This window comes from Cicer arietinum, chromosome 3 (assembly GCF_000331145.2).
Source record: "Cicer arietinum cultivar CDC Frontier isolate Library 1 chromosome 3, Cicar.CDCFrontier_v2.0, whole genome shotgun sequence".
NCBI lineage: Eukaryota > Viridiplantae > Streptophyta > Magnoliopsida > Fabales > Fabaceae > Cicer > Cicer arietinum.
In genome coordinates this window covers 56,258,951-56,272,514 of record NC_021162.2, presented here as the reverse complement: position 1 = coordinate 56,272,514, position 13,564 = coordinate 56,258,951, and the positions used below count along the sequence as shown (strand labels likewise).

The window sequence follows — 13,564 nt, the reverse complement described above, 5'->3', positions numbered from 1 at the left end:
CATTCCTGCAAAAGTGATAACAAGGTGGGCTCATGCCACCTGGTTTTGCTGCTTGTCATAAGTTTGTAGTTTTGAGTACAACACGATAGATAGCTGTAGTAGTCGAGAGTGCTTTTTTCTTGCTTTGTTGGTATCAATTAATCAAACTTTATTTACATGTGACTTACTCCAGACAATGGTCCCAAATAAAAACATTACCTTATTAGCTTTGTGTTATATCCAATATATTCACTAACTTTATGTCTATTCCATGTTGGCTGGTGTGACCGAAAGTTAAATTTGAAAGCTTTCAAAAGTCCCCGCAGTTTATGAGTTCTACAGTGCTTCACTTATGTATATGTCAAATTTCTGCACTATTTTAGAATGTTTTGATTTTGTAACTGTTGTTCTGAGATGTAGAATTATTTTTCATTGATATGTACGGTTACATCAATGTGATGTTTTTACGGCGTTGTTGTTCTAGTGATGGTTGGACCTTGAGGCACTGAATTAGTGGAAAAGAACAAGGATTAAATAACTGTGTGAATCGATAGAAATTATAAGAATTCTGAAGGTTTGGCATGCCCCTCCAGCTTGTAACAAAGAATAATTTTGCAGATTTTTTATGTTGGAGATTTGAAATTTGAAACTAGAAGAATACATGTTGCATTTGGTATGATAAGTCAACATCATTTGAAGCTTTATATGATTTTTCTTAATTTAGATTTATTTGGTATTTAAAAGAAACCAGCATGAGCCTACTTGTTTGTTCCTTTCCAAAATTATTACTGTCTCTAATCTTTTGCTGTTTTTTCATAAATACTTACAACACTTCTCTATATTTTATACTCTATTCTTGATGATCATCTACTTCTAAATGTTTAATAAACTCACAGTTACTTTCCAACAATAACAATGGCTGAGAAGTGAAATGGTAATGATCAATGGTATAACTCATCGAATGTAACACAAACATCAACTAAATCAAAACTGAAAGTAACATCCACTAATTGAGCTACCAATGACTAAATCATTAAGAATTGTCCTAACACATCCTTCCTTAAACTGAATTACAATTTGCAATCAGTTTAAACCATAAATCGAAAAGCTATTCTACACATTTTCTATCATGACGGTTTTATTACATTATCATCATGATTCTCATTTTGAATCTAACGAACAATTAAATTATTAGTTAAGAAAGACGGAATTAAATTCCATTTTTCCTCTCCATTATAATCACCAACTATTCTATATATAATTGAATGAAGAGGGTTTCAACCCTTTTGGCCAATGGAAGACAATTTAGAGGACTAAATAGCATGGCTTATTAGTCTAGGTAGGTAAATATTATTTCATGATTGCTTTAAAGCTTGATCAACCACATACATTGATTGGTGACATCTAGAGTCGTTCTCCAAGCTAAAATATTTGGTATAACAAATGACATTATAATTTATCGTACTACATCGTTAACCATATCCTATGTCAAAATACAAATGGTTCTTATTGTGAGACCCCAATTGTAAATAGTGTATTCACTTTCATTGTCTCACTTAGTGTGCCAATTGTTATAACTGTACATATTTAGTGTTTTGCTAACTAACTGATTGCATAGCTGATTAATCGGTTGTCTGGTTGATTTATCATTTGCTCAACTAATAAAATAATATATCAACTAACTCATTCTTCTAACAATTATTTTTCTTTCAATTATACGGTTGGTCTAAGAAAGAAACTATGTTTCTCATTTCAAGATTCCTAGACAATTCAAAAGAGTGTCTAGAGTACAAGATTGAATTACTAACTAATTAAGATTGTTTGACAAATAAAAGATAAAAACAATAAAGATAACTTGTTAGATTGATTGTGTTGAAAATAATATTTTATAACTAAGACTAAGACAATCTAAGAAACCTACGATAATATTAATTATCATATAAATTCACTCATATTTTACACCATATAAATTCATTACTAGTAATACAAATATTAGTAACAATTCAACTCCCATCACATTGTGCATATCCCTATGTTTAAGGGTTCGTATTTTTAACTTTAAGGGAATGTTTTTTATTTTACATAAATAAATAAATAAAAGAGAGTGGATGTTCATGAACATCTTCAACTTAGTAAACTCATATCTTGATGAATTGAGTTATAGGAGCAAATTAACTATTATAGTTGCCTATTAACTAACCATATGTTCCACGTTTTTATTTTTAAGGGAGTAAATGTTCAGCTACATTTTTTACTTGGTCAACTCACAAAACAACCACTAATTTCATCTTCTAGCTTTATTTCTCTTTCCTAAACCACCTCAACTTTGTCCCAACTATTTAAAAAAATGGTTACATGATATTTTGACTTAATCAACTCTATGTCATATAGTCTTTTGATCTTTTATTCAATTTTACCATAAGTGTATTAATACCAAATAATAAGATCTTATAAACTTGATAACTATCTTAATCGTCAATCGAATATGCACCAAGTAATTATATATTAATTAATTAAATTATATTAATCGACAAATACTTTTATGATAGCAGAGTGACTAAGTAGTCAGTCGGCTATCATAATCCAATCAATTTGTACATAATAAAACAAAAAAGCATTTAAGAAATGTGCTAGAATACTATATGGTTAAGTTAGTGAAGTGAACCTAAAAGCACAAGATGAGTGCAAGAAGTGTAATACACATTGGTTAAGTTAGTGAAGCTAGGAAGCAAGGTGGGAAAGCAATGAAGCTAGAAGTCCAAAACAGAAGCACTACTTACTTTAAACCCTACAAAGCTCAAATCCCATCAGTTAGACATAAATTTTGAAGCTAATGATTGTTACTCAATATTTAAGATGATTACTTTGTCCCACTAGGATATTGAAAAGAATAAAATCTATTTTCATTTCAATTACCAAGTGTGAATTTTGTGCTTTCTCCCTTTTCAATTAATACAGTTTGTAAAGCTCCATTACCACCGATTTTGCCCCAAAAGTCAAAAAAGCAAATGAAAAACATCTCACCATGTTGCTCTACGATGGAGAAGATAAGAAATAAAGAAAGTATGTGATGTAAAGAGAGGAAAAGAAAACACAAAGAGAGGCTCGTCACCCAATGCTTTGTCTAACTTGACTAGGCTCAATTTGCTAAGTGGAGATGTAATTATTTGTTTAATTACCCCAACATTGGTCTTAACATGTTCAGAGAGTAAAATAAAAATACTCATTTATATATTTATGTTCTGTATTATAATTTTTTTTTATAAGAGACTTTTCAATCAATAAAAATTAATGTATTATTATACTTTACTTATTTTTCTTTGAAACTTTAGATTATTAAGATCATGAATTAATTATTGAAATAAAAAAACAAGTATAAATTTACATATTCAAAAATGATACTCCCTCTATTTCATCTTATGATTGTAATTTGAAATGTCTATACAAATGTTTAGAAAATAACTATTAGTATTATACAACTACGAACAGTTTAAGAGAAGTGTGTTATAACTTATAATAGTTATAAGGGTCATAAGTATCATAACGACATTTATTAAATGTCTAAAAAAATTTGAAATTTTATATTTATATTGAAAAGAATAAAATTTAAATTTTTAAAAATAAATATGCTATTTTCAATATAATATTTTAAATTTAGAGGTTTAATAAGTTAAGACATTTGTTAGCATTTTTTTTTAAAAAAAATAACCTTCTTAAAATGTGTGGCGCCATTATAAATTTCATTTTAATTGTGAAAATGTAATTTGCATGTGCTTTTAATACTGTATTAAGTCTTTTTTTTTTAATCCGATTTAAAACATTGACCGTGATTTTTAGGTTTTCAACTTAATTACATAAATGTCATTACATTTGTGTTTTAACAGAATTAGTACTACAAAATATTTAAAATTGGGTGAATCAATTATGAAAGTATAATCAAGGCACATAGAATTGAAAAACTACATCATCACCAAACACGACTCAATTTTTAAAAATAATCTATTACAATCAAAAAGTAAAGTCTCTCTAAACTTTTGTGATGTTGAACTTTTGACAGATCCATTTTATTTCCATTTCGTGATAACAAAAGGGGAATTATGTGTGAATGGATTGATTTATTTTGTTTGACTAATTTTCCCTGATATTACTCGTGCTTTTGATCTATAATATCTTGTATTTTTGTTTTTCTGCATTTTTCTCTTTAAAATTGGGTGAATCAATTATGAAAGTATAATCAAGGCACATAGAATTGAAAAACTACATCATCACCAAACACGACTCAATTTTTAAAAATAATCTATTACAATCAAAAAGTAAAGTCTCTCTAAACTTTTGTGATGTTGAACTTTTGACAGATCCATTTTATTTCCATTTCGTGATAACAAAAGGGGAATTATGTGTGAATGGATTGATTTATTTTGTTTGACTAATTTTCCCTGATATTACTCGTGCTTTTGATCTATAATATCTTGTATTTTTGTTTTTCTGCATTTTTCTCTGCAAAAGAGTAGGATAATTTAAAAAAAAAAAAAAAAAAAAAGCTGATGAGATGAGATTAATTTTGAATCATACAAATAATTAACTCTCATTTTTTATAGGCAAATATTAATTTACTAGTGGTTACATTAGTTTTCTTAATTATTATATTAGTAAAGACTTTAAACGTAATAGATGGATCTCGTGCATGGGTTTTGGTCAATGCCTCCCATGTTCTTGTTTATTTTTTTTTTTCTTTTTAAATTTTTTTTAGTGTACTGCAAATCATTGATTGATAGGGTTCAAGACTTCTAGTGCTAATATAGTTGAAATCTTTTCCTCCATATTGATTGATGCTTTTGCATGGCAATTAGTTTTTTAGACTCTCTAAATTTTATTTTGGAAGCTCATACTGACATCTCTTAATTCACCAACTAAAACACTATTTAAGACAACTACTTCTCTCGTTATTTTCAATCTCTTCTCTTTTTTATTTTCTAAAATAACATCTAAATTGATAATTTATTTCATATATAATTGTGTACTTTAATGCAAATTAAGAGGTGACTTCTTCGGTGTACCACTTTTATAAATGGTCCCCGGTAAGTTGAACAATAGTCTTCTAATATTAAATCACACAAACCAATTCTAACTACACAGTTGCAGAAGGAAAGCTTTTCCACTCAATTCTATTCAGCTGGAGAGTTGCGATTACTTTATAGCACCAAAAACAATTGATGAGTTTGAAAAGCCATTTATTTCCAACACATTGGATTCCATTCCCATTTCACGATTCTAATAACAAATAAGGGACACAAAAAATTCTATTACCTTTGGTAAACAATAAAGGAAAAACTCAATTCGATTAGAATGTACAAACACAAAAAGGCCAAAATGTAATAGAAAATGCAGTTTCAAAGATGCAAGATACATATGCTTGGCAAGGAACATCTATCTATAGAGTAGCATAATCCAGGAAACGAATTATTGAAAACCTTTATCAGCCTTGGCCACTAAAGCCATCGCGGCTATCATGCTGCCAACCATAACCCTGGCCATCTCCATGATCACCGGAATAGTAGTTTTGTTTCAAATGTGACATGTGTGCTGGAGGTGGCGGTGGTGGTGGGAGGGGCATCGGCTGTGGTGCCAATACACCTTTGGTATCCCTTGGATCCACAACCATACCACTGCCACCTTGTGATTGTTCAAAAGGAACACCGGCAGCCCCGGCATTCCAGGGCTGGGGATAGTTACCTTGAAAATTTTGGGCATTTGGGCCACCTTGTTGGAAACCCATTAATGAGTTCGGGTCGCCACCTATATCAGAAGCTGAATCCTGCCTAGGCATATCATAGGGAGCAGCATAAAATGGTTGAGCTCGATCTTGCTGGTAAGGAGGATAACCAAATGGCACGGGTGGGTTCAGCATTGGGTTTGAGTGGGGCGGAACATTGGAGGGTTGTGAAGGGTGCATTGTTGGGTACTCGGAAAATGAGGCATCTGGACCAACCGGTTGTTGCCTATCAGAAAACTGGGAAGGTTCTTGTTGTGGGGGATGCTGCATGTCAAAACTTTGTTGGTGAAAGCCCTGCTGTATGCCTCCAACAGAACCAGACATGCTATCTGAAGGGTGATGTTGTTGACCGAAAAATTGTGGCTTTTGTTGCATTGTTGGCCTTGAAGGAGCTTGATCTCTTCCTGGTTGCCGACGAGTTCTGTCTTCCTGATCATGTTGTTGGGAATTTGGACCTGGAGAAAAAACTTGTCTTTGAGGGCCTCTAGCAGTGGAATCTGAGGCTGTAGGTTGCCTAACACTTTGTGCCTCCGACTCATTTCCGTCTTCTTTATCTGCATTGGTGCGAACAAGATTGGCATGGCTGTCCTGAATATGAGATTCAAAATCAGCCTTCTTCAAGAATGTCTTGAGACAATGAGGAGCTGCACATATTAGGATTCCTTCCATCATTTTGATCGTCTGAATCTTCTGGATACGTTCGTCACACCTGTGTTCCAAGGAAGACGAAAACCATTTGTTACACAGAAAAGAGAACTTCTACACATGGACGCCATCAATTGCAAAACATAATCCCCGAAGGTTAATATTAAGGTTGATATCATAAACCAATCATCCCAAAAACTCAAGTTCTTTAGTGAAAGCATGTAATTCAATGTTATATTTAACATGCTCCATCACAAAAGAGCCCTTTGGCCTTAAAGCATGGATATTGCAACAGCCTTACCCTACTCTGATAGAACTCACAAAAATGGATGAAAGCAGTGTATGATTTTTAAAGATGAATGAGCAAAATTGCTCTTACAGTATGAATGAAAAGATAAACCAGAGCATAAGCTCCTAAACCAGACAAAGTATTCTCCTAAGCAACAATACGATTACTTGCATGATTCTAGCCACCCTCCACCTTTAACAATATATTATTCACTCACCAACAGAATTCCCTAAAATTCAGATCCACGTCACTAACTAATTCATTCTCTCCCACATGGCCCCACTTTCTTCTAGAATATGCCTAGGTGTCCTATCAATACCACCTCCTTAAAATTTGTCTTTTCCTCAAGGCAGAGAAGAACCTGTTCTTTAATAGTTGCTGCCCATTTACAACCCTCAAGGCAGAAAGGAGATTTTTGTTTCTCATAAACTCTGCTTCAACAATCTTTACAGCAACGGCAACAAGAAAGATAGCTATGAGGGCAAGGTGCCACTGCAACACAAAGCATGCAGTATTGGCAGCTAACATAAATGTTATAATCCACACGTTTATTGAAATTTGGCCTCCATTGGCTGGTCTGACATTGTTGGCATCAAGAATCTGCCTTGCAACTATCCTTGTGCTCTTATTTTCCGCTTGAACAAACCATGCCCTTTCATGTTGTACCATTGCTGTCAATACTTACTTCCTCACACATATTGTATGATTTTCCTCATTAACATCCAAAAACTGTTGTAAGTAATTGAGAATAGGGGTGGTTGATAAAAGACTAATCAACAAATACAAGTACCTTTCTCTTCCTTGGCTCATGTGTATGTGATTTGAACCATAGTTGTTGACACTGAGGGCAATACTTAGAACAAAAGCAAGGAAATGATAGACTACTTGATTCCTGCGACCGAAATTATAATTCTCAGTTCAAGAAATGTCTTGGCATAAACGGACAGTATTTTTAGCTTCCCTAATAATTTCCTCGCCTTTTTTAATCTGAATGGGCTGAACATATATGTATCCTAGCACTTTCACTGTCTCGTCATTATCCGGGTACAGCCACAAAACCTGCACAAAGCTCGTGTACATTTCTATATTGTTCCAACTTGATTTGTACTTGTACCAACCCATTTATGTCATTAATTGTTTTGGCAGATTCACAAACTCTAAAGCATAATGGTAAAACACACCTAATAAACTTCCACCAAATTTCTGCAACAATAGAACATTTCTCTAACCCTGGTGTATGTTTCATGCTCCTGCTTGCATGCCCATTATGACTGGCCATCACCAGATCATTGTCAACTGGTTGTCTTCCTTGAGGTGAAAGGCTCTGCTTTGTGAGTTCCAAAACAGGGGTCACTGCCTAGCTTCTTGCTATACTCGTATGGAGGGTAGTCACCATCATTGACTGTGGTGGTTCCCGATCTTCTTGGTCCGCTTCACTTGCTGAGAAAGGGTCTTCTCCACTCAACCCACAAGCTCATGACCCTTCGCTTTCCCTTCATTCTTCTCCAATGTTGCTACTGTGATGCACACACCAAATGCTACCACTTCTTTTGTTACAATACATGTACCGAGAGTTTGAGCCTCAAACTCATTTCCCTCTGGATTCAGAAACCAAATCTTCAGTGTAGGAGGATGAATGAACACCTGGTAATCATCGGTCTAATAGTTTGGCGAACTTCGTCAGTATGATTTGAAGGAACTCCTCCATCATATGTCGTAGGGAGCCCTCCGCTGCGGTGATTCTCACTCCTGGCGATCTAAACCTTCAGACACCTCCAATTTCATGAGCGAGATCACGACTTCGCTAGCTTCTCTCAATAACCCAGCAGGTCGGACCATTAATGTAACTCACAAACATGGATGAAAACAGTGTATGGTTATTAATAATGAATGAGCAAAACTGCTCTTACGTATGGATGATAAGATAAACCAAAGCATAAGCTCCTAAATCAGAGAGAGTATTCACCTAAGCAACAATATGATTACTTGGATGATTCTAGCCACCCTCCCCCTTTTACAATATATTCCCCACCCACTAATAGAATTTCCTACAATTTAGGCTCACTAACTAATTCATTCTCTCCCACATGGCCCTCTTTCTTCTAGTATATGCATGGGTGTCCTATCAAACTCATCAAGAAGTAAACTCTATTTAGAGTATAACTTGCATAGTAGCTGAAATTTCTTGAGCTGAGTTATCAAGCTTGTTATAATTGCAACTAACACTTGTAAATAACAGTATAAGCTAAGTTTTGTCTTCAATTAGTTAACTACAGTTAGTTCTGTTAGGCTGAGTCAGTTAGGCAGTCATGACCTATGATAGGTCCTCTCTGCTATAAATCAATGTTGTAAAGACAAACAATTCATGAAATGTTTTTATAGACTCAGTTTCAACTTTCCGTACTCACAATTTCACAACTCAGTTTCCTACATCCAATGTTAACCAGATCAAGACTAGTAGTCTTACACCTTCTACCGTAAATCAGGCCTTGTCTAACCCACAGTGGCTGGTTAGTATGAAGGCTGAATATGCTGCAGTAATCAACAATACCACGACTTTGGTCCGTCTTCCATCTAACAGAATAGCCATTGCCTGCAAGTAGGTCTATAGGGTTAAAGAGAACCCTGATGGCAGTGTACAAAGGTTGCTAATTGCTAAGGATTCATCATCAGAAACCGGGGTTTGATTTATACTGAGACAATCTCACCAGTCATTAAACATGTCCCCATCCGGGTAATAATACTCTGGCACTCACTAACAGGTGGTCTATTCAGTAGATTGGTGTTAATAATGTCTCTGTTAATGACAATCTTCATAAAGAAGTATACACGGTGCAACCACCAGAGTTTGAAGCACAAGACAAATCACTTGCAGGTTCAACAGTTTGGTGTTAAATAATGTCTTTGTTAATGACAATCTTCACATGCATTGTGTGCTTGGTAGAAAGGTTAATATCTACCTTGTAACAGTTTGGGTTCACTTTCAGCAAGTGTAGATCCTTTCTATTCATCATTTCGAAATCTGGCATTTGTCTCTATGTTTGATTTATGTAGATGACATCATTATTACAGACTCTTTAAGCATCTCTAATCAATGGTTTGATCAACAACAACAACAACCAGCCTTATCCCACTAAGTAGGGTCAGCTACATGGATCAAACGATGCCATAACGTTCTATCATATAACATATCTCTTTCCAACTCATTAATCTCTAGGTCTTTCCTAATAGTTTCTCTTATAGTTTTCCTAGGTCTACTCTCCTCACTACATAATTCACAAGTCTCCTCTTCACATACCCAAACCACCTAAGTTGGGTTTCTACTATAGGTGCTACCCCAACTCTCTCTCTAATTTTGTCATTCCTAATCCTATCTCGTCTAGTCTTTCCACACATTCAACACAACATTCGCATCTTTGCTAAACTTATTTTATCCTCATGCTTTTTATTACACAACACTCCGTCCCATTTAACATTGCCGGTTTTACAGTTGTGCAATAAATTTCCCCTTCAATTTGAGCAGTACTTTTTTCTCACATAAAACACTCAAGGCACTCCTCCATTTCAACCACCTAGCTTGAATTCTATAGTTTACACCTTCTATTTCTCCGTCATTTTGTATTATGGACTCAAGATACTCAAACCGTGTCACTTGTGGTATGGTATGATCTCCAACTCTCACCTCCAAATTGGAAATGTTTCGCCTGTTGCTAAACTTGCATTCCATATACTTTGTCTTGCTTCAACTTAGGGGGAAACCATACAGGATCTCTTGAACATTTGTTGGGAGTAGAGGTTAAACAACTTCCTGATGGTGCCCTTTTTCTTACTCGGTCCAAATATATAAGCTTCGTAGTCAATAGCGGCGATGCGTCGCGGAGGAGGCATTGATGCGCTATGCAAAATGATGTAGCGGCGCAGTTTAGGGTTGCGTCTGTAGCAGCGTCCTTCGCAGTGCAATCGCAGAGAATATGAGGAACAAACACAAAAAAGGAGGCGGCAACAGTTTTTTAAGAGCGCAAAGTCTACAATACACATGATTTTTTTTAATGAGCACAAAGTCTAAAATATCCTCACTTTTAAGAGTGCAAAGTCTAAAATACCCTTGATTTTTGTATTTATATCTCCAGGTAACTTTTTACTGGAATTTTCACGGCCATTCTTCTCCAAACATTACAAGTGCAGTGCTCTGTTTTTGGAAACCTACGAAATTTCTTCTCTGCAACCGTTCGTCTCCTCCCTGTTCCTTCCATCTCGTCGACCATTACTCTGCTCTGTTTTTCAATTTCTGTCTGTTTCTGTGCTAACAGTCCCCTATTATGGAATCATCTTAGGTCTTTTCATCTCCCCGGTTTTTCCGTTTCCTCTTTGGTGATTAGTTATAACTATGTGTTTAGTTTTGCGCATTAATCTAACTTTTTAGCCATCATATGTGTATGGTTGAAAGTGCTTGTAATGTTTTTCTAGACTTTGACGTAGCAGCCATACCGCTGTAGTGTTTTGGGAGTTGGCTGCTAAGCTATCTGCTACTGACTACATAGTATATATAAGGGATATGCCAAATAAAGTCAAAATGGAAGAGGCAAAAGGCATTTATATTCATAAAAATTATAAATAATAACCGAATGCGCTGGGTCAGTGCATTATGTTATCGTCGGTTACTGCGGTTTGTTCTGTTAGGCTGACTCGGCAAGGAAGTTATGATGAGTCCTCTATTATATAAATCTATGTAGTACACAAACAATTTATAAAATCATTTTTATAGATTTTCAGTTCCATCTCTCTCAGAATCCTCTCTTTTGTACTCACTCAATTTAACAACTCAGAGTTTCCTAGATTTCTGTTAAACTTCAGACTGCTTGAGAATAAAGACTTTGATATCATGTTATATATCAACTATCTTAAAATGTTAAGCTATTCGGTGAAAGAACTTAAGAACATGAATAATTTTATATCTAATAGAGACATAACACGTACCCCAAAACACAAAGAAAACAGTAAAAATGATTGAATAAACAAGCCACTCCTCTTCTGCAATGGCCCTTTCTTTTTTCCCTCTCATCTAACACCATCTCTATCTCTCTCCATTTTATTTTACTTTTGCATTTCAGTGACACACCAGTTTTACTCATTCTTTCATTAATTAAAAATTTGGATGTGGATAAACTCTTATGCAGTTACTTTTGACATGCTTGTATTAACCATTTCAGAATAAAATCTAGAGGATTTGGATTTTGAGGACAGACCAATCAGGCTAGAAAGAGAGAGCAACATAGAGAAACCAAAGGCCAAGGGTTTCACAGCAACGTAAAGACTGCTGCCATGGATATTTTTAAAATTAAGGGTCAATTTGGACATCAATATGAGAAGTTGCCCAAGACAATTTCCTTTATAAATAGTTATTGATAATGCACCCCTTGATTGAAAAATGAAAGGCATATACAATACTGATACAATTCAACTTAGTTATATGTAAAAACAATTGCACAAAGACTAAAAAGGGGGTCATTTAGGCTGAAATTAATACAGACATCCCAAATTAAGTTATAAGCAAACATGAAGCTTCAAAGTGAAGAGTCACTTGTCCTCATTGCTTTTCTGTATGAAGAGCAGAAGATAAGAAATATACTTACAGGTAGCACAATGAATCACTTCTAGCACAATCGAGACAGAAAGCATGCTCACAAGGGCTCTGCATGTTCACAAACCTATCGTAAGCCAACATCAAGGAAAGTAACAAGTTCTAGCACATGTTCAGCAAGAAAAACCACTATCGAAATATCCAATATAACACTAAACAAACTACTGCTGGAAGCATGCATAACATCTAGCACTCTAGAATGCAAAATAAACTACGCAAGAAAAAAATGTGTTTAGCATATTAAACAATTAAAAGCAACCTAACAAGCAGAAATCTCAATTCAAAAACAAAGTTACATTGTAAGACAGTAGTTACCAGCCTTCCATAAATAGCAATCGGGAAATCACAGCGAACACAGAAATGCACTCGTTCACCAAGCTGGCGACGGGATCTACGGCCCAAAGTCCTAACAAGGGAAGCAGAAGTAGCTGTACCAATGCCCTTTGCAACAGGAAGATCAGCAAGGACTAGATGGTCAGGGCACGCAACTGTAACAGTCTCGACAGGTGATTGCTTCACCCCAGCCGACCCTTCAGAGGCTGGAGTCTTGCTAAGACGGATCTGAAGCATATTTCAATCAACTTCTTCCCTAACCTCTCAACCTCTTTCAATGTAGTACTTCAAATTGGGTACAATATTATGCACCCTCCTCCTTTAGCAAATCAACAATATCGAAAAAAAATACTTTTAGATTTAAAAACAGAAAACAATGAATAACAGATAGGTGAAGCATAAATCCAGAAGCAAAAAGTAATTAAACAAACGAAAAAGACAAAAAATGATTAGCATCCCCAGTGTACTGTATCTGTAAGTTTCATCCATACCAATAGAAGTGCTAAATAAACCAATAAACATTCATGAAATAAAAACAATATAAACAACAATGACATAAATTTGCAGCAAAATTTTAAATCTAACGTTGTCAAAACTAAAGGCGTTTTTTGAGATAAGACAACTTTCATATTATTGGATAAAATTAAATTGGGACCAACTTCAATGGTGTACCTGGGCTTCTCGCATAGTAAACCCTAAATTAAAAATAAAAAAATAAAAAAAGGGGGAGGGAGATTTTGTTTTCCAATCTAAAGAGTTTGATTGGGTACGAAATTTGAGAATAAAAAGAAAGATTAATTGTAAAAACTAACCTTGAAGTGGACGCAGTAAACGAATCTAAAAGGTGCGAGTATCGAATTGGGTCGGTTTGAGGTTGTTTGTTCACTCAAATGGGAGTTGCGAC

The 13,564-nt window shown here is 34.8% G+C and overlaps 1 protein-coding gene across 1 annotated transcript; it reads right to left on the bottom strand.

Annotated features, from left to right (window-relative positions):
• Positions 1–5,254: 5,254 nt before the first annotated feature.
• Positions 5,255–13,564, bottom strand: LOC101492292 (E3 ubiquitin-protein ligase HAKAI homolog). The gene is made up of 4 exons (XM_004514431.4): positions 13,473–13,564; positions 12,643–12,979; positions 12,320–12,378; positions 5,255–6,461 (listed from the first exon to the last, which is right to left on the bottom strand). Exons 2-4 carry the CDS (start codon positions 12,895–12,897, stop codon positions 5,456–5,458), a joined length of 1,320 nt encoding a protein of 439 aa, XP_004514488.1. The 5' UTR covers positions 12,898–12,979; positions 13,473–13,564; the 3' UTR covers positions 5,255–5,455.

What these genes read in the sequence shown, in the direction of transcription:
- LOC101492292 (XM_004514431.4), bottom strand. Translation starts at nt 12,897, where the DNA reads ATGCTTCAGATCCGTCTTAGCAAGACTCCAGCCTCTGAAGGGTCGGCT. An exon ending in TTGCTATTTATGGAAGGCTG is followed by an intron (nt 12,379 to 12,642) that starts GTAACTACTGTC and finishes GTGAACATGCAG; the next exon opens with AGCCCTTGTGAGCATGCTTT. An exon ending in AGTGATTCATTGTGCTACCT is followed by an intron (nt 6,462 to 12,319) that starts GTAAGTATATTT and finishes CTTGGAACACAG; the next exon opens with GTGTGACGAACGTATCCAGA.